The 20998-nt window shown below is 45.9% G+C and overlaps 1 protein-coding gene across 1 annotated transcript; it reads left to right on the top strand.

Moving 5' to 3' along the window:
- The first annotated feature begins 2490 nt into the window (after positions 1-2490).
- On the top strand, positions 2491-12383 carry mb (myoglobin). The gene is made up of 3 exons (XM_072588455.1): positions 2491-2660; positions 8093-8312; positions 10555-12383. The coding sequence occupies exons 1-3, from the start codon at positions 2578-2580 to the stop codon at positions 10699-10701; spliced, it is 450 nt and encodes a 149-aa protein (XP_072444556.1). The 5' UTR covers positions 2491-2577; the 3' UTR covers positions 10702-12383.
- The last annotated feature ends 8615 nt before the right edge of the window (positions 12384-20998 follow it).

The following is a 20998-nucleotide window of genomic DNA, read 5'->3' as shown; positions in this document are numbered from 1 at the left end:
GATTGGGCCCGTACTCAGTGGAGTTTAGAAGAATGAATGGTGACCTTATTGAAATGTACAAGTATCTTAGGGGACTTGACAGAGTCGATGCAGAAAGGTTGTTTCCCCTCGTGGGAGAGACTGGGAGCAGAGGGCATCACCTCAGAATAAAGGGTTGCTCACTTCAGACAGAGGTGAGGAGAAATTCCTTCTCTCAGAGGGGAATGAATCTATGGAGGGCTGTTGAGGATGGGTTGTTATGTGTGTTCAAAGCTGAGATCAACGGATTTTTAGTTAGAAAGGATTATGGGGAAAAGGCAGAAAAGTGGAGTTGAGGCTTACCAGATCGGCCACAATCTCACTGAATAGCAGAGCAGATTTGATGGGCTTTTTCTGCTCCAATGTCTTTTGGTCTCAAATATATCCGCCAACCGACATTGCTAGAGATACAGATAATCTGGCTGTTAAATTGTTTGTGGGATCTTGCTGTGCACAAAATTGCCCCACATTTTCTACAGTACAACAGATACTTTACCTGAAGTGTATGATTTTGTTTAGTAAAATGTTCTGAGGTTATGAAAGAGTGCGTTAGAATGCTGCTCCTACCCTTGTCTATTAGTCTAAGATTGCTCTATTGTACCCTCACACGTAGTCAGCTTTACTGAGATAGTGCTGTCTGAGTACCTGCCAGCAGCCAGGGATGTGTGACCTTTCTGTATTTGCTCTAAATAACGTCAACAAGAGGGAAAATGTGGTTTGGCAAAGTCACCACAGAATTACACTCCGTGGATTGACAAATCCTTTTATAACAGATGATACAACGTGACAGCACAGGAGAAACACCCCTTTGACCACAAGTCCATCAGGAAATGGTCAGCACATAGCGTTCGTCAAGACCCTGTGGGAAAAGGAGAGGGTGGATCCTGTCGGGTTGTTCCCTGAGCAGACTGTCAAAGTCATTCGGCAGAATGTCCCATCACCAGAACTTTCCAACAAACCCCAAGACATCACTCGGCTGGTGGGGAGAAGGGCACTGCCCGTCAGATCCTTCATGTACGCCCGGTCGGTCTGTGCCACCGCACGCTGCCCTCGAAGCGGCCATGGGGGGAGGGGGGGGGGGATAGAGACTGTCACACATCTCCTTGTGGGATGGGCCTTTGTAAAGGAAGTCTGGAGAGAGATGCAGTAGCTCAGTGGTTAGCACTGCTGCCTCACAGCGCCAGAGACCCGGGTTCAATTCCTGCCTCAGGCGACTGTCTGTGTGGAGTTTGTACATTCTCCCCGTGTCTGCGTGGGTTTCCTCCGGGTGCTCCGGTTTCCTCCCACAGTCCAAAGATGTGCAGATTAGGTGAATTGGCCATGTTAAATTGCTCGTAGTGTTAGGTGAAGGGGTAAATGTAAGGGAATGGGTACGGATGGGTTGCTCTTCGGAGGGTCGGTGTGGACTTGTTGGGCCGAAGGGCCTGTTTCCATACTGTAAGTAAGCTAAATCTAATCTAGAGGGTTGTGTCGAGGTTCATCCCGAGCAGCTCCGTGAGGCGGGACTCTGTGCTCTACGGGTCTGTTCCCCGGGACACACACCGAGACAAACACCGACTGCACCTGGAGGACCATCAACTCAGTGAGAGACGCTCTTTGATCTGCCCAAAACGTGTTGGTCTTCCAGAGCAAGGAGCTGACCCTGACCGAGTGTTACAGACTGACACCTTCCAAGGTCCAGGACTACGTGCTGAGGGGCCCACTGAAGCTTGGGGCAGCTGCTGCCAAGGGGCAGTGGGGAAAGGTCACTCCTAAGATTTTTCTGCTGTAGAGCACCAAGAAGTTATGGAGTGTAGATCTTGTCAGGAATGTGTGATTGACAAGAAGTTTAAATGCATATTGTAATTATAAGTTGTTAGTATTAACTGTAGTTAGTACCTCAGAGTTTGTGAACAGAAATGAGATCTCTATAATGTCAAATTTAAGCCATTGTATATATTTACGATTTAAGCATCATATGTCCTGGGCACAGTCCATTCTCCCCCTAAACCAATGGACACCCCAAATAAAGTATATTCCCAGAAAAAAGTAGGTGCCAACACAAGAGTATAGAAAACTCCAAAATGTGCACAGGGTGATCTGGGTGAGGGTTAACTGAACACAGTCTTTGTGCAGCCCTCATTCAGCGTGGCCCCTTCTCTAACTCTGGAACCCGAGATTCTGCACTCTCCTGTTCAAATCTTTTGTGAACTGACAGCCTGGGTTCTAGCAAAAGCAAATGTCACATTTCCTGTCATTCAACAAGGTAAAGCCCACAGCTTGTGGAGATTGGAAAGGTCTGCATGAAGAGCTGGGACTGTGTGGGGGGGTCTGTTAGTCCTCTCACTGACCAGCCTCTGCTCAGTACTGTTAGTCCCTGATAAGGACTTGCCAAAACCTCTCATACCTGTGCAGCAATGCAGCTCAAAATAGGCAGCTTAGAGTGCAGGGGATTGGCTGACTGATGGGAGGAGGGAGAGAGCATTCAGCAAGGTATAAAAGGTCCAGTTTGCAGCTACAGCCAGAATCATTCCTGGCATTTGTTTGGAGCATAAAGGTCTTTACACTGAGGTCTGAAGAATGAGTGACTGGGAGAATGTCAATACGGTCTGGAGTGCGGTGGAGCCAAACATAACGACTGTCGGGCAGAATATTCTACTGCGGTAAATCACTGTTCTGTCTCACTTCGATGTGTTAGTCCTGTGAAAGTAACTCTCTTGCTCCTTTTCAGAGTTGGGACCAGTGTCGTCTCTGACACGCGATTCTGTGTCCAAGTCCCACAAAAACATCACTGGACGCAGAATGGAAAATGCCATGAAAATGTAGTTTTGTTTAATTCCCAAAGGTGAGTCAAAGCCCTGACTTGAACAGACAGGTCACTTTCTGCAACTGAACGGTGAATATTTGGACCTTGAAATCCTGCTGGAAAAGAAGAAGGTGGATTCTGATGGTTGTTCCTCAGTGTGTTTTATTTGTTCTCTTCCTCCGTGACTAGTCTGCGCTCAGCCCCCCTTCTGCACCTTGACTATCAATTCCCTGGTTACAAATACCCGTCTCCACTAATGGGTCACTCCCCAACTACCTACCTCCCCCCTTCACCAATGGGTCACTCTCCCCCAAAGGGTTACTCCCCAAAACCCCTCTCCCACAATGGGTCAGCCTCCAAACGTTCCCTGTTTGACTAGTTACCCTTTAACCACCCCCTTCTATGTGCTGTCTCTGCGAAATAGCCCCCTTTTTCAACTAATCACTCCCTCCCTCCCAGATACATCCCGACTATGTTACCCCAAATGCCCCACTCTCCAACCAATCTCTCCTGAGCTACCTCTTTTATCCAAACACCCCATTCCCAGACATGACCCTCTGCAACCACTCACTATCCAACCAGCTCACTCACTGTCATGGCAATTATGTGAAATATGTGTCTTGTATTTACCAGAGAAACATCTTAAGAGAGAGAGAGAGAGAGAGAGAGTGTGTGTGTGTGTGTCTCTGACCATAGTTGACTCCTGTGAATTGCTGAGTGTACAGCGGGAAGTAAGGTTTATCTCAATGTCTGCTTGGTGTTCTCCGGCACCATAAGGTAAACGCACAGCTGAGCATCTGCACATCTTAAAGGGGACTTGCTCCTGTTCTGCACATTTATGACTGTTGCTAAGTATGGAATTGTGAATGGGCAGTGGGCAGTGTCTTCAGTGAAGCTGTGTGTACAGTCGATGCACAGATAGTAGCCTGTTCTGTAATAGTGTACATGATTGTTGTGAAGAGATGCGTGCAATGTTTGTAGTGTTGTGAATGTCTTTTGTGTAATGCTGTAAGTTTACCTGTTGTGGACAGGTGGGTGGAGCTGTCTGTTGTGAAGAGACGGTTTGTGCAGAAACTGATTGGTGTTAGAGGGTAAATATATAATCACATCAGTGCTCATGTAGGATGTGTGAACATAAGCGACTGTGTGTAATAGTGTAGCATCAGGAGGCAGTGACTGTTGAGCACCTTCCAAGTTGGTGTGAAATGGTGTGAGTGCAGTGGCTGCTGTGAAACAGTGGTTTCAAATGTGGACTGTCTGCTCACCATGTGTTCTCATCTCACAGGCTGTTAGTGAGTCTCCCTCTGGGACAGTGTTAGTGAGTCTCCCTCTGGGACAGTGTTAGTGAGTCTCCCTCTGGGACAGTGTTAGTGAGTCTCCCTCTGGGACAGTGTTAGTGAGTCTCCCTCTGGGACAGTGTTAGTGAGTCTCCCTCTGGGACAATGTTAGTGAGTCTCCCTCTGGGACAATGTTAGTGAGTCTCCCTCTGGGACAATGTTAGTGAGTCTCCCTCTGGGACAGTGTTAGTGAGTCTCCCTCTGGGACAATGTTAGTGAGTCTCCCTCTGGGACAATGTTAGTGAGTCTCCCTCTGGGACAGTGTTAGTGAGTCTCCCTCTGGGACAATGTTAGTGAGTCTCCCTCTGGGACAGTGTTAGTGAGTCTCCCTCTGGGACAATGTTAGTGAGTCTCCCTCTGGGACAATGTTAGTGAGTCTCCCTCTGGGACAATGTTAGTGAGTCTCCCTCTGGGACAATGTTAGTGAGTCTCCCTCTGGGACAATGTTAGTGAGTCTCCCTCTGGGACAGTGTTAGTGAGTCTCCCTCTGGGACAATGTTAGCGAGTCTCCCTCTGGGACAGTGTTAGTGAGTCTCCCTCTGGGACAATGTTAGTGAGTCTCCCTCTGGGACAATGTTAGTGAGTCTCCCTCTGGGACAATGTTAGAATCTCCCTGTGGAATGCTTTTAGAGTCTCCCTCTGGGATAGTGTTAGAGTCTGTCTCTGGAATAGCATTTGAGTCTCCCTCTGGGATAATGTTAGTGAGTCTCCATCTGGGAAAATGTGCAAGTGTCCCTCTGGGATAGCGTTAGAGTCTCCCTCTGGGATAATGTTAGAATTCCCTCTGGAATAATGTTTGAGTCTCCCTTTGGGATAGCGTTAGAGTCTCCCTCTGGGATAATGTTAGTGAGTCTCCATCTGGGATAATGTGCAAGTGTCCCTCTGGGATAGCGTTAGAGTCTCCCTCTGGGATAATGTTAGAATTCCCTCTGGGGTAATGTTTGAGTCTCCCTTTGGGATAGCGTTAGAGTCTCCCTCTGGGTTAATGATAGTGAGTCTCCCTTTCAGTTCCAAACTAGCATTAGCCCCTATAGGCACATTTTAACAAATTGCTTCCGCATCTCTGGGCACCTCAAGGAGGTCAGAGAACAGATGTAGAGACAATTGAGACATTTGGAAACCAAGCACCTCAGTGTCAGGACAAGGCTGCAACTCTCACTAATTGCTTCATCAATGACCTTTACTCTAACAGAAGGTCACAGTAGGTCAACTAACTGTTCGTTTCCATGTCTCATTCCTTCACCAAGTGGACAACATTCAGGATTCACAACTGACAAGAGACAACTGACATTGGCACCATCATAAGTGCCAGGTAATGGCCATCTCCAACGCAAGCAAATCTAACCATCTCCCCATGGCATCCAATGGGAATACAAAGGCTGAATGGCCTGCCATTAATATCCTGTGTTGCCCAACATTGATGTAGCTTGACCAGCTGTCTCAGTAATATGGTCATAGGTCAGAGACTGGGTAATCTGAGAAAGGGAACGTGGATCTCACCTTCCCAGAGTTGGTCACTCAGGTGTGAGACACAAATCAGAAATGGGACAGAATACTCTCCAGTTTCTTCACTGAGTGAAATTCTACCAGTGCTCAAGAAGGTCAACACCATCCAGGCCAAAACTTAATTGGCACTCCCTCCATCACATTAAACATTACACCATTCACCAAGATTTCACACTGGCAGCAGTGCAAAAGACATTTTGATCGTGGTGTACTGTGTCCAATTCTGGTCACCCTGTTATAGGAAGGATATTATTAAGTCGGAGAGGGTTCAGAAGAGACTTACCAAGATGTTGCTGGGAATGGAAGGTTTGAGTTATAAAGAAAGGCTGGGTAGGCTGGGGCTTCTTTCACAGGAGCGCAGGAGATTGAGAGGTGACTTTATAGATGTTTATAAAATCATGAGGGGTATAGGCAGAGTTAATGGCAGGTGCCTTTTCCTGAGGATGAGGGATTCAAGATTGGGGGGCACAGTTTTAAGGTGAGAAGAGACAGATTTAAAAAAGACACGAGGAGCAAACTTTTTTTGCACAGAGGGTGGTTCATGTGTGGAATGAACTTCCTGAGGAAGTGGTGGATGCGGATTCAATTACAGTGCTTAAGAAACATTTGGATGGATCCATGAATAGGAAAGGTTTGGAGGGATATGGGTCAGGAACTGGCAGGTGGGACTAGTTGAGTTTGGGATTATGTTCAGCATGGACTGGTTGGACCGAAGGATCTGTTTCCATGCTGTGTGATTCTGTAAATGTCACCAGTACAAACCATTGGGCCGAATGGCCTGTACCTTGCACATTCTCTATGTGCCTCTGTAGCTGGATTGCTGACAGTTATTAAAGGCATCTGCTAGGTTAGGGGCCAGCGTGAAATGGATGCATATTGAGGAATGCTTTTGTTTCCCTGGGGAGAGGGCAAGGTCAGGACATTGTCAGAGAGAGACTGACGGCATCCGTAAATAACATTTCAGTTCATCGGAATTCTTTCATTGTGACATATTTGGATGCTGAGCAACAAACTCAAAGTTAAAAATAAAGTTTGTGCACTGGTCAGTGTGTGGCGCAGTGCAGGGTTTGAACCTATGACCTAAGCTGACATTACCAGGGCAGGCAGTGCTACACTGTTCCTGCTGCCGTCTTTGGGATGAAATGTTAAACCAGTGGCCATTGTGGGGAGCTAACCTCAGTGTCTTGTCTAACGGTTACAAGCTCCCATTAGATAGGTTTCTGATATCCCCCTTGCCCTGGCCTTATTAGATTAGATACCTTCCAGTGTGGAAACAGGCCCTTCAGCCCAACAAGTCCACACCAACCCTCCAAAGAGCAACCCACCCCCCTCTGACTAATGCACCTAACACTACGGGCAATTTAACGGGTGCAGGTGAATTGGCCATGATAAATTGTCCATAGTGTTAGGTAAGGGGTAGATGTAGGGGTATGGGTGGGTTGCACTTCGGCGGGGCGGTGTGGACTTGTTGGGCCGAAGGGCCTGTTTCCACACTGTAAGTAATCTAATCTAATCTAATCTAATCTTAACACGGCCAATTTACCCTAACCTGCACATCTTTGGACTGTGGGACGAAACCAGAGCACCCATGTAGACACGGGGAGAATGTGCAAACTCCACACAGACAGTTGCCCGAGGCTGGAATCGAACCTGGGTCCCTGGTGCTGTGAGGCAGCAGTGCTAACCACTCAGCTACTGTGCTGCCCTTTTACCCTCATCTCCAGTTTCATTTGTTGAGAGTTATAAATGTTCAATAAAAATTTAGGGAAAAAAGGCAACTTGTTTTAATCATCCTTCTGGGCTGCTTGTCGTTGTTTCCTGGAGATTAAATTTTCATTCAGTGAAACTCCAGGGCAATCCCAGAGGGTTGGTAACCCTTGTCCTGCTCAAAGTTTTATCCTCGGCCAAAATGGTGGTGGTTATTATCATACCGCCATTAATGGCATCATGCTGTGTCCAAATCGGCTACTTTGCTTCCTATCTTACACACGTGACCGTAAGTTATCGGATCATTGAGATTGTGAAAGGTGCTATATAAATGTAAAGTCTTCCTTTTAATGCTTATTTCTTGGGTTATAAGGTGCCTTGCCTCCTATGTCCTGAGATTGAAAGGGTTTTGTGAAGCCAGAGCTGGTGTTATTTTTGAGGGCTGTCTCTGAGAGACTGGTTTGGAAAGACAGAAATGTGGCAAGAATGGAATGGGGAGCCGGGGGGGGAGGGGGCGGTTAAGGGGGAGGGAGGGAGCAGTTAAATGTCCGCAGCAACCCTGAGAAGTCCCCAGGACATTCCTCTCTCTCCTTTACCCCAATCCTCTTCAATTCATCTTTCCTTCCTCTGCCTTTTGCTTCATAACCCTAGGATTTCTTCCTCAACCCTTGTGCCGGACAAATCAAAAGTAAGAAGGTGCCACTTTAACATTCCTCTCTCTCTCTCTCTCTCCCTCCAGATTATTCAAGGAACACCCAGACACCAAAGCCCTTTTCCCCAAGTTTAAGGATATCCCTCTGGAACAGCTGGGGAACAATGAGGACCTTCGCAAACATGGAACCACCGTTCTCCGGGCTCTTGGCAATATTTTTAGACAGAAGGGAAACCATAGTGTCAATGTGAAGGAACTTGCAGATACTCATATCAACAAACACAAAATCCCACCTTATAACTTCACTGTGAGTACTGCAAGACCACGCCGGGCTGTTTCAGAGCCAACTGCTTAATTACGATACTTTGGCTTGTCATGTAAGGTGCCAGTTGACCCTTTACAGAGATGTACAGCACAGAAAATGACCCTTCGGTCCAACTCATCCATACTGACCAGATATCCTAAACTAATCTAGTCCCATTTACCAGCATTTGGCCCATATCCCTCTAAACCCTTCCTTTTCAAGTACCCATCCAGATGCTTTTTAAATGTTGAAATCATACCACTTCCTCAGTTAGCTCATCCCCGACCCACACCACCCTCTGTGTGACAAAGTGGCCCCTTAGTTCCCTTTTAACTTTTTCCCCTCTCTCCTCAAACCTATGCCATCCAGTTTTGGACCCCTCTACACTGGGAAATAGATTTTGTCTACTTCCCCTATCCATGCCCCTCATGATTTTATAAACCTCTGTAAAGTCACACCTCACCCTCTGACGCTCCAGGGGAAACAACCCCAATCTATTCAGCCTCTCCCTCTAGCTCAAACCCATCAGTCCTGGGGCAACATCCTTGTAAATCGTTTCTGCATCTTTTCAAGTTTCACACCACCTTTCCTACAGCAGGGAGATCAGGATTGAATGCAGTATTCCAAAATAATGCCTTACCAATGCCCTGTACGGTCCACGACATGATGTCCAAACTCCGATGCACATGCCAATAAAGGCAAGTGCGCCAAATGCCTTTTTCACCACCCTGTCAACCTGTGTCTCCACTTTCAAAGAAGTATGAACTCACACTCTAAGGTCTCGTTTACTCCTACCATTAAGACCTGCCGTGGTTTGTCTTACCAAAATGCAACACCTCACATTTATCTAAATTAAACTCCATCTGCCACTCCTTGGTCCATCTGATCTGAGAACTCCATCCTATGGCAGTTTCCAGCTCTTGAGCAGTACTTCTGTTGGTTACAGCTCCTCAAAAGTGTCCTGAGGATTTTCCCCAATTTCAAGGATACCATCTCCCAACCCTTGAGGCTGTGGCTCATGACCCCTCATACCCTCCAACCCATCAAGCAAATTTCTTTCAATTTCTGTCTCTTCTTACCGCTAAGGGATCGCGATCCTTCCTATCCATTCAATCTAGAGCCCTCATAGTGTCAGGGAAGAGGCACTGAATCAGAAATGAATCTTTGGTGTGGCACTGTGGGCCATGGGGAGGGTAACACCTTGAACTGACCCTAGCCAGATAGTTTAGAAAGCCAATGGTGGTCCTCCCCCATCACTGTCCTCAATCACCAGAAATCGCTGTCAAATTGAGTACAGGAGTTGGGAGGTCATGTTGTGGTTGTACAGGACATTAGTTAGGCCATTGTTGGAATATTGCGTGCAATTCTGGTCTCCTTCCTATCGGAAAGATGTTGCGAAACTTGAAAGGGTTCAGAAAAGATTTACAAGGATGTTGCCAGGGTTGGAGGGTTTGAGCTACAGGGAGAGGTTAAATAGGCTGGGGCTGTTTTCCCTGGAGTGTCGGAGGCTGAGGGGTGACCTTAGAGAGGTTTACAAAATTATGTGGGGCATGGATAGAGTAAATAGGCGAAGTCTTTTCCCTGGGGTGGGGGAGTCCAGAACTAGAGGGCATAGGTTTAGGGTGAGAGGGGAAAGATATAAAAGGGACCTAAGGGGCAATTTTTTCACACAGAGGGTGGTACGTGTATGGAATGAGCTGCCAGAGGAAGTGGTGGAGGCTGGTACAATTGCAACATTGAAAAGGCATTTGGATGGGTATATGAATAGGAAGGGTTTGGAGGGATATGGGCCGGGTGTTGGCAGGTGGGACTAGATTGGGTTGGGATATCTGGTCGGTATGGACGAGTTGGACCGAAGGGTCTGTTTCCATGCTATCCATCTCTAGGACTCTATGACTCTATAAGTCATTAACTCCCTTGGTGACCATAATCTTTCCTAATGTTAGCAGCATACATTAGGAAAGATTATGGTCACCAAGGGAGTTAATGACTTATAGAGTCATAGAGTCCTAGAGATGTACAGCATGGAAACAGACCCTTCAGTCCAACTCGTCCATGCCGACCAGATATCCCAACCCAATCTAATGTCTAAGTGGCCATACACTCACTCCACCTCTAGACAAAATGTAATTCCCTTGATTAAACTACACCCTCCCTCTCCAGACACACCCAAGACCTTATTTAAACATATTTATTTGCTAATGCCAGTATTCTTACTTTGTCTGTCACTTTCTCTCCCCCATAGTTAATCACCAATGTTGCTTCGGTCGTCTTAACTGAGATGTACCCAGGTGAAATGACTAAACCGATGCAGGATTCGTTCTCGAAGGTTTTCAAAATCATCTGCTCTGACCTCGAGCAATTGTACAAGGCGGCTAACTTCCAAGGTTAAAGAGGGCAGTGGGCACTCCTGAGCCTGGATCATAGCTAATGGCACGGAAATCGCAACGTGTAGTTTATCTGTAACAGCTTGGTAGTGGTGGTTACACAGCTATTAATATTTACGCAGTGAATTCTTCCACATGTAACAAACGTGTGCAAATTCAGTTAGATAATGAAATATTAACCCTTGCTTCTATGTGAATTCTTACCCATTCTTCCACTTTAAAGACCCCTAGATTTCCAGGAAATCCTCACTCCGCTGTGGGACATTCTATTACTGAATTCCAAAGTAGGGTTCAAACTCTTAATTCTATTTTGTACAAGGCTCCAAACCTCCAGGCCTGCTTTACCAGTCAGTAAGATCACAGCTCATTTGTGGGCATCACTGCTACTTGGCTGCACCGTCCCCATATCCCTCAATTGCCCGAGTCATGGTCATAGAGATGTACGGCATGGAGACAGACCCTTCGGTCCAACCCGTCCACGCTGACCAGATATCCCGACCCTGCCTAAAATGCAGTACACTTTTCTAAGTTTGCAGCTTAAATCGAATTGCTGATGCCGCAGTGCCATGGCTCCAGCTGTTGCATTGTGACGCCAAGACCCCATGTCCTTCCCTTAACTTAGAGGGATTTTAGGAGCTGCTTTTCAAATGTGAATTATCCAGGAGGATTTAATTGCCTGGGTCATTTTTGCTTCTGACTTAACACTCTCAGCATTTTCAGATGTAGGATCATTCAAATCCTAAAACATCTAGAAGATGCTGTGACTGTCCAGATTGGGAGATTTAAAAACAGTCAGTGCTATTGGCTGTGGACTGTCACTATCTCCCTCACAAGGGTGCCGTGGGGCTGGTCTGATTACAGGGTTAGCGGTCTCAGAGCAACAACAGCCCATTGTAACCCGAGCCATTGCATTCAGCTGCTATTGCATGGGGAGTCTGTACCAGGGTGCTAGGGTTCAGATTTTGTGATCCTCCCCCGTTGGATGAGAAATCCAGTGAGATCCAGTGAATTGTACACAACTCATCAATGAGATATGAAAATACCCACAGAAATGCTGTGAACACAGTTTTGCTCACTCCAACCCAAAGCTTAACAGGTACTCGGAGGATTAGATCCAACTTGGAGATGCCGGTGTTGGACTGGGTGTACAAAGTTAAAAATCACATAACACCAGGTTATAGTCCAACAGGTTTAATTGGAAGTACTTTGGTTGTACCACCTGATGAAGGAAGAGCGCTTCCAAATAAACCTGTTGGACTATAACCTGGTGTTGTGTGATTTTTAATTTTGATCAAATTAGAGTTTGTTTGGCGTACTGCTTGTGTATTTTACAGATACTCCATCCCAGGTCAGAAAGTTTTGAGCAGTAAATTTCAATGGGTGGGCCATTGGTGGTTACATGGGGGGAGTGCATGCATCTGTATATTCTATGGAAATAGCCCACAGAGGATTGTTTTAGTTAAATAATGCGTCACTTAACAATTGATGTATTGTGCCTTGTGCAGAGTGTTCAAAAGAGTATTTCTACTCATGGGAAGAATGGGAACAAAAATGGCCAAGTTGCCTCGGTTTCTGTGTTGGACTTTTGAGATTTGGACTGACCTTGTTTAGATAGGAAGGATCTCACACAAAGTTTATTAATCAAATTGTACATGAAAAGTTTTAATAAAGATTACACTCTGCTGTACTGTGTGATGTGGGTCCTTTTCAGATAAACATACCTCAAATGGCTTCACCTTTGCTGTATTTAAGCAAAATATATCAGAGGTTTAAATGATTTTCAGTTGTGCTGACATCATCATAAGGATTTTGCACACTTCTGTTTTCCATCACTGTTCCACCTCTAAGTTAAAAATCACACAACACCAGCTTATAGTCCAACAGGTTTGTAACCTGGTGTTGTGTAATTTTTAACTTTGTCCACCCCAGACCAACACAAGCTCCTCCACATCATGTCCCACCTCGACACGGTGAAACCATTCCCCACATCGAGAGCACTGAAATCATCACATATGTCTTACTATGTATGATACCTTATTATTAACCAGTCCAGAACCCCCTCAATATATTTTAAGGTTGCCTAGACCCTAACCCTTTCTAATATTAAATGTAGATGTGAAGTGTGTGTTCCAGATGTGATGCGACTGGTCAAACTATTCAATGTTAAGCAAAATACAATTTATTTAAATACCATAATTAAAATACAAACAACAAATAGAAGAATTTGGAATAACTTAACTATTGGAAAATGTAACTGAATAGATACAATACCTATTATTAATGAACTGTTCCAATATACTAACATCCCGTAAACATGTCTCTTGGCAAAAAGGCAAACTCAGACACATGTTCTCACATGCAGTTCTCCAATTCAGGAGGAAACAACATCAAGTGAAAAGTCAGAGGAAGTAGCTAGGAATCATTTGCTGATTCTGAGAGCCCCAACAGCTTCTGATGGTACAGCTTAAAAAAAAACTAGAACACTTGGTCCATGAGAGCTGACTACACCTAGTCAGGCCGCTTCCATTGTTTCAACCTTGCTTAAAAAAAAACCTCAAAGCCTCACATATTGTTTATTCTAGTGGTTCTTGTAGACTGCTTGGTGCCTCTGCCTTACAAGCTCTCTCAAAAAACCAGGACAAAATAACCTTTTAAAGTGACAGCAGCATCACAGCTGATATGCGACAAGTGTCTTGAGGTCGGGACTGATCCAAATCCCATTATGGCGTGTCGGTAATATGAATCGAGTTTATTTTAAAGTAATTACTAAAAGGAGGAAAACTGATGAGGGAGATGCTTTTTCATTTCAGCAAGTGGGCCTGGAATGCACCGCCTGACAGGGGGGTGGGCATCTGGAGAGCTGACACAGACACAACGGGCCATATGGTGTTGCTCTGTATGGTAACAATTCTGCAATTTTGTGATGAAGTAATTCTGGGATCAAAAGTGCCTCTGCGCTCACAACAATCTGACTCTTAACTGCCTTTTACAATGTGTTAGCAAGGCACACAAATGTAATAAGCAACCGCAGGAAGGACGCAATGGATCAGGACGGGCCTAAGCAATTAGCCTGCTGCATGTACACCATTGTCCAGCTGAGACCCTGCAAAATCTTCTATACTTAGATCTGGGTGTTTGGGGCAAACTTGGAAGAACACACAATTCAGCCAATGTGAGGCTTTGAGGTTTGAGGTTTTTTTTAAGCAAGGTTGAAACAATGGAAGCAGCCTGACTGGGTGTAGTCAGCTCTCACAGACCAAGTGTTCTAGTTTTTTTTTAAGCTGTACCATCAGAAGCTGTTGGGGCTCTCAGAATCAGCAAATGATTCCTAGCTACTTTCTCTGACTTTTCACTTGATGTTGTTTCCTCCTGCAGCATATTCTCTGGCCCTCAGTATACCCATAGATGTAGAACATAGAACTGCACAGCACAGGGACTGACCCTTTGACCCACGATGTTGTGCCAAACATGACACTAAATGCAATTAATCCCTTTTTGCCCTTCCATATCCCTCCATTCCTTGCATATTCACGTGCTTTAATAAAGTTCCTTAAATGCCCTTAACTTATCTGCCTCCACCACCACCCCTGGCAGTGCGTTCATGATTCCTCTGTGTAAAAAATCTGCCCTTCATGTCTCTTTTGAACCCTCCCCCTCTCACCTTAAATGCATGCCCCTCTAGACAATGACACAGGGGTACACCCAGGAGGCTACACTCCTGCAGATCCTCACTAAAGGTTTTGGATCCCATGAAATCTGACTGCAGTTAAATATTGCAAGGTAACTCCGCCAGCTGGTTAACAACCCATTGTTCTCTACAACAGCCCCAAACTGCAATCCTAGCTCCTGGACAACACTTGGGAGAAGCATGGAGGAGAGCAAAGGATATCATTTAAGTTGGGAGATTTCAATGTCCATCAACGCAAGTGGCTCCGTAGTAGTATTGCTGGCTGAGTCCTGAAAGGGCTGAAAATGTGTTGCTGGAAAAGCACAGCAGGTCAGGCAGCATCCAAGGAGCAGGAGAATCGACGTTTCGGGTTCCTGAAGAAGGGCTGATGCCCGAAACGTCGATTCTCCTGTTCCTTGGATGCTGCCTGACCTGCTGCGCTTTTCCAGCAACACATTTTCAGTTCTGATCTCCAGTATCTGCAGTCCTCACTTTCTCCTCTGAGTCCTGAAAGGTACTGCTGCCAGATTGCAAATGCAGTGGGAGAACCACCACGAGGGAATATCCTTGTCCTCATCAAATGCTGTGTTGATAAAACTGTTGCACTCAATTCATTGTGAAGTCCTGTCTTCTCATGGAGGATTCCCTTTGTTATGTTTTGTGACACTATCATGGCAATTTGACAGTTTGAATTGAGTTACTTAAATAAAGCTGAAATAAGAAAACGCTAGCACCAGTAACTGTGACCATAAAGCTACTGGACTTGCTGTTGCACTATTGACCTTTGGGGAAGAAAACTACCTGGCTTCAAAACGATAAGATTCAGAGAGAACTAGCAGTTGGAAACATCTTCCAATTCATTTGGAGATCAAAGATGGACCGGGTCTGAAGAGACTCTATGTACAAAGACCGGTGCAATGGGGGACAAAACACGCCCAATGCCACCCTCACCCTGATGGCCACCATTGTGTGTGGCTGCATCAAGCTGTGCGTGGATCCCCGGTACGCAAACACCAAGTGTCACTACGTACTGAGGTTCTACCTGTCCCCGGTGTTGCGAAGGATGGGCCTGGCCTCGCTGCCGCGGAACGCTCCGAGTAGTTGGACCGTTCCGTATCACCTGTCCTTCGTGGAGAAGTTTATGAAGAAAAACACCTTTGACCACAAGTCCATCAGGAAGTGGTCAGCACGTAGCGTCCTTGAGACCCTTCGGGAAAAGGAGAGGGCGGATCCTATCGAGCGGTTCCCTGAGCAGACTGTCAAAGCCATTTGGCAGAATGCCTCATCGCCAGAACTTTCCAACAAGCACCAAGACGTGGCTTGGCTGGTGGTGAGAAGGGCTCTGCCTGTGAGATCCTTTATGCACGCCCGGACTCTCTGCCGCACCGCATGCTGCCCTCGAAGTGGCTGCGGGGGGGACGAGACTGTCACACACCTCCTTCTGGAATGTGCCTATGCAGAGGAAGTCTGGAGAGGAATGCAGTGGTGCTTGTCGAGGTTCGTCCCGAGCAGCGCCGTGACGCGGGACTCCGTGCTCTACGGCCTGTTCCCCGGGACTCACACCGAGACGAACATTAACTGCGCCTGGAGGATCATCAACTCGGTGAAGGACGCTCTCTGGGCGGTCCGAAACCTGTTGATCTTCCAGCTGAAGGAGTTGACCCCGACCGAGTGCTGCAGACTGGCACATTCCAAGGTCCAAGACTACGTGTTGAGGGACGCGCTGAAGCTTGGGGCAGCTGCCGCCAAGGCGCAGTGGGGAAAGACCACCGTGTAAGATCGGCCTGTCTAAAGAAGAACAGGGGGCCCATACAGACGTTTTTTTTTGGGCTCTGCTGATGCCTCAGCCAAATATATGTATATATACAAGATTGAAAAATGCACAGGATTGTAAAGGACAAGGATAAAGTCGAATCTGTGTTTGTAAATATGGACATATGTATGGCATGATCAAATGTACAGACCATCAAATCATTTATGAATAAAGTATATTTTTGAAATATAAAAAAAAGCAGTTGGAAACTGGGACCCATAAGGATGCAACAGCAGCAGGAGAAGTATATTTTCGTAGAGTGTCTTCTCACCCTGTATATGACTCACGATTAATACTATCAAACCAGACAGCCATCCCCATGTGAACAGGAGAACAGACATACCTTCAAATGAGGTGCCAAACAGATGAAGCAACACAGGACTGTATCCATCCTGTTACAGTAGAAGTAGGGTCCTAGATATATAAAGCTAAGCAATCCCACAAACAAAGCTTTGAGTTGTAGGGAGAGGCTGAATACACTGGGGCTGTTTTCCCTGGAGTGTCAGAGGCTGAGGGGTGACCTTATAGAGGTTTTATAAAATCATGAGGGGCATGGATAGGGTAAATAGCCAAGGTCATTTCCCCAGGGGAGGGGAGTCCAAAACTAGAGGGCATAGGTTTAAGGTGAGAGGGGAAAGATTTAAAAGGGACCTAACGGGCAACTTTGTCACACAGAGGGTGGTGTGTGTGTGGAATGAACTGCTGGAGGAAGTGGTGGAGGCTAGTACGATTACAGAGGAACCTCAATTATCCAATGGACACGTGTGGGCAGTATTTTGTTTGGTTAATCGAATTCCGGATAATTGGATGCTTGATAACATTGTTGGCCAGGCATCGGGACCTTGCTATCTTGTCCGGATAATCCGAAATTCGGTTAATTGAATGTCAGATAATCGAGGTTCCTCTGTACAATACTTAAAAGGCATCTGGATGGGTACATGTCATGGGGAGACTGGGAGCTGTATTTTCTCCCTCAGTACAAATAGGAAAGGTTTAGCAGTATATGGGCCAAATGCTGCATATAGGACTCGATTAATTTTGGAAATCTGGTTTGCATGGATGTGTTGGATCGAAGGGTCTATTTACATGTTGTACATCTCTATGACTCTGCAGTCCTGTTGCACCCAGTCTATTTTGATTTGATTTGATTTACTGTAGTCATATGTAGGTTTTGTTTTGTGAATAGCACAGGCAAATCATGGCAAAGAAGGACATAGAGATCATAGGGTGCTTAGACAGAGCAAGAATTCCAGCAGGCAAGTAAGACCATAAGACCATAAGACATAAGACATAGGAGTGGAAGTAAGGCCATTCGGCCCATCGAGTCCACTCCGCCATTCAATCATGGCTGATGCGCATTTCAGCTCCACTTGCCAGCGTTCTCCCCGTAGCCCTTAAGTCCTCTAGACAACAAGAACCTATCAATCTCGGCCTTGAAGACATTTAGCGTCCCGGCTTCCACTGCACTCCGTGGCAATGAATTCCACAGGCCCACCACTCTCTGGCTGAAGAAATGTCTCCGCATTTCTGTTCTGAAATGACCCCCTCTAATTCTAAGGCTGTGTCCACGGGTCCTAGTCTCCTCGTCTAACGGAAACAATTTTCTAGCATCCACCTTTTCAAAGCCATGTATTATTTTGTACGTCTCTATTAGATCTCCCCTTAATCTTCTAAACTCCAACGAATACAATCCCAGTATCCTCAGCCGTTCCTCATATGCTAGACCTGTCATTCCAGGGATCATCCGTGTGAATCTCCGCTGGACACGTTCCAGTGCCAGTATGTCCTTCCTGAGGTGTGGGGACCAAAACTGGACACAGTACTCCAAATGGGGCCTAACCAGAGCTTTATAAAGTCTCAGTAGCACAATGGTGTTTTTATATTCCAACTCTCTTGAGATAAGAGACAACATTGCATTCGCTTTCTTAATCACAGACTCAACCTGCATGTTTACCTTTAGAGAATCCTCGACTAGCACTCCCAGATCCCTTTGTGCTTTGGCTTTATTAAGTTTCTCACCATTTAGAAAGTAGTCCATGCTTTTATTCTTTTTGCCAAAGTGCAAGACCTCGCACTTGCTCACATTAAATTCCATCAGCCATTTCCTGGACCACTCTCCCAACCTGTCTAGATCCTTCTGTAGCCTCCCCACTTCCTCAGTACTACCTGCCTGTCCACCTAACTTCGTATCATCGGCAAACTTCGCTAGAATGCCCCCGGTTCCCTCATCCAAATCATTAATATATAATGCGAACAGCTGTGGCCCCAGCACCGAACCCTGCGGGACACCGCTCGTCACCGGCTGCCATTCTGAAAAAGAACCTTTTATCCCAACTCTCTGCCTTCTGTTAGATAGCCAATCCTCAATCCATCCCAGCAGCTCACCTCAAACACCATGGGCCCTCACCTTGCTCAGCAGCCTCCCGTGTGGCACCTTATCAAAGGCCTTTTGAAAGTCCAGATAGACCACATCCACTGGGTTTCCCTGGTCTAACCTACTTGTTACCTCTTCAAAAAAGTCCAACAGGTTTGTCAGGCATGACCTCCCTTTACTAAATCCATGTTGACTTGTTCTAATCAGACTCTGCTCTTCCAAGAATTTAGAAACCTCATCCTTAATGATGGATTCTAGAATTTTACCAACAACCGAGGTTAAGCTGATTGGCCTATAATTTTCCATCTTTTGCCTTGATCCTTTCTTGAACAAGGGGGTTACTACAGCCATCTTCCAATCATCCGGGACCTTTCCTGACTCCAGTGACTCTTGAAAGATCTCAACCAATGCCTCTGCTATTTCCTCAGCAACCTCTCTCAGAACTCTAGGGTGTATCCCATCGGGGCCCGGAGATTTATCAATTTTAAGACTTTTTAACTTTTCTAGCACTATCTCTTTCGTAATGGCAACCATACTCAACTCAGCCCCGTGACACCCTTTAATTTTTGGGATATTACTCATGTCTTCCACTGTGAAAACTGACGCAAAGTACTTGTTAAGTTCTCCTGCTATTTCCTTATCTCCCATCACTAGGCTCCCTGCATCAGTTTGAAGTGGCCCAATATCTACTTTTGCCTGTCGTTTGTTTCTTATGTACTGAAAGAAACTTTTACTATTATTTCTAATATTACTGGCTAGCCTACCTTCATATTTGATCCTCTCATTTCTTATTACACTCTTTGTTATCCTCTGTTGGCTTTTGTATCCTTCCCAATCTTCTGATTTCCCACTGTTCTTAGCCACTTTACAGGATCTCTCTTTTTCTTTAATACATTTCCTGACTTCCTTTGTCAGCCAAGGTTGTCTAATCCCTCCCCGGTTAATCTTTCTTTTCTTGGGAATGAACCTCTGTACAGTGTCCTCAATTATACCTACAAACTCCTGCCATTTTTGCTCTACTGTCTTCCCGGTTAGCCTCTGCTTCCAGTCTATTTTAGTCAGTTCCTCTCTCATGCCCTCATAATTACCTTCATTCAACTGTAACACCATTACATCCGATTTTGCCTTCTTAAGCAATGGGAAGAGGCAGTTTTATAGACAATTCCACCTCAATGATTCGAGTGTAAAAGCCAGGACTGAAGGGCTTACAAACTCTCTGCAGCCAAATGCGCCAAGGTGGTGATCCACGTTAGCTTTCTCCTTAGGTCTCCATCGTCACAGAAGCCAGCCTTCTGCTAATTTGGTTGATGACCCCATGATATCCAGAAACAGTGCACATGCTGGAAACAGCAAACATTGGTTTGTGCAGTGCCAATCTCCCAGCTGCAGGGTAGGAGACCTCAGCTTCAGAACCAGTCCTCATCACTAATCAAGCTGTTCCGGGCAAGTTGTGGCAGCTACCTACAACGTGGGCATTTGGGCACAGAAATCAGATACAGTCAGTCAACGGGCGGCACGGTGGCACAGTGGTTAGCACTGCTCCCTTGCAGCGCCAGAGACCCGGGTTTGATTCCAGCCTCAGGCGACCTCCTGTGTAGAGTTCTTTCCATATCTGTGTGGGTTTCCTCCTACAGTCCAAAGGTGTGCAGGTCAGGTGAATTGGCCTGGCTAAATTGCCCACAGTGACAAGTGCATTAGTAGGAGAATGGGTCTGGGTGGGTTCGTTTTCGGCGGGTCGGTGTGGACTTGTTGGGCCAAAGGGCTTGTTTCTGCACAGTAGGGAATCTAATCTAAAAATTTACTATCCCAGCAGCCTATTTCCAACGGCAAAGCGATAGGAGGTGTTCATGACAATGCTATTAAATAGTACTTAGAAATAATTCCCAAATTTGTTCTCATCCAAAACTACTTGATTCCTGACCTTGTGACAACCTTTGTGTAAAAATGGACAAAAGTGCTGAGCTCGAGGTGAGATGTGGGACTATTAATGACTTGAAAATATCATTTGGTGAAATGTGACACTGAAGAGTGGTGGTGGCAGTGACATCAACGAGACTGGAGGGAAGATTCTCCACAAGCTGTAGCCATAATTAGCACAAAAGGAAGTTGTCAGAGGTCAATCATTTCATTTCATGCATTGCTGCAGGATTTCCTCAGGACAGTGTCCCTAGTCATAGAGTCACAGAGCAAGGAAACAGACCCTTCGGTCTAACCAGTCCATGCCGAATATAATCCCAAACTAAACTAGTCCCACCTGCCTGCTCCTGGCCCATATACCTCTAAAGCTTTCCTCTTCATGTACTTATCCAAATGTCGTTTAAACATAGTAATTGTGCCCACACCCACCACTTCCTCAGGAAATTCCACAGGCGAAACCACCCTCTGTGTGAAAACAATTGTCCCTCGTGTTTTTAAAAATCTCTCTCCTTAAAAATGTGCTGCCTAGTC

Source organism: Chiloscyllium punctatum, chromosome 18, assembly GCF_047496795.1.
Source record: "Chiloscyllium punctatum isolate Juve2018m chromosome 18, sChiPun1.3, whole genome shotgun sequence".
NCBI classification, from domain to species: Eukaryota; Metazoa; Chordata; class Chondrichthyes; order Orectolobiformes; family Hemiscylliidae; genus Chiloscyllium; species Chiloscyllium punctatum.
The sequence above is the reverse complement of the archived record's forward strand: the minus strand, read 5'-3'. Positions and strand labels throughout refer to the sequence as shown.

Excerpts from the sequence above, each read along its gene's own strand:
- mb (XM_072588455.1), top strand. The coding sequence starts at position 2,578 with ATGAGTGACTGGGAGAATGTCAATACGGTCTGGAGTGCGGTGGAGCCA. Across the intron at positions 2,661-8,092 it reads GGGCAGAATATTCTACTGCG|ATTATTCAAGGAACACCCAG; the intron begins GTAAATCACTGT and ends CTCTCCCTCCAG. Across the intron at positions 8,313-10,554 it reads TCCCACCTTATAACTTCACT|TTAATCACCAATGTTGCTTC; the intron begins GTGAGTACTGCA and ends TCTCCCCCATAG.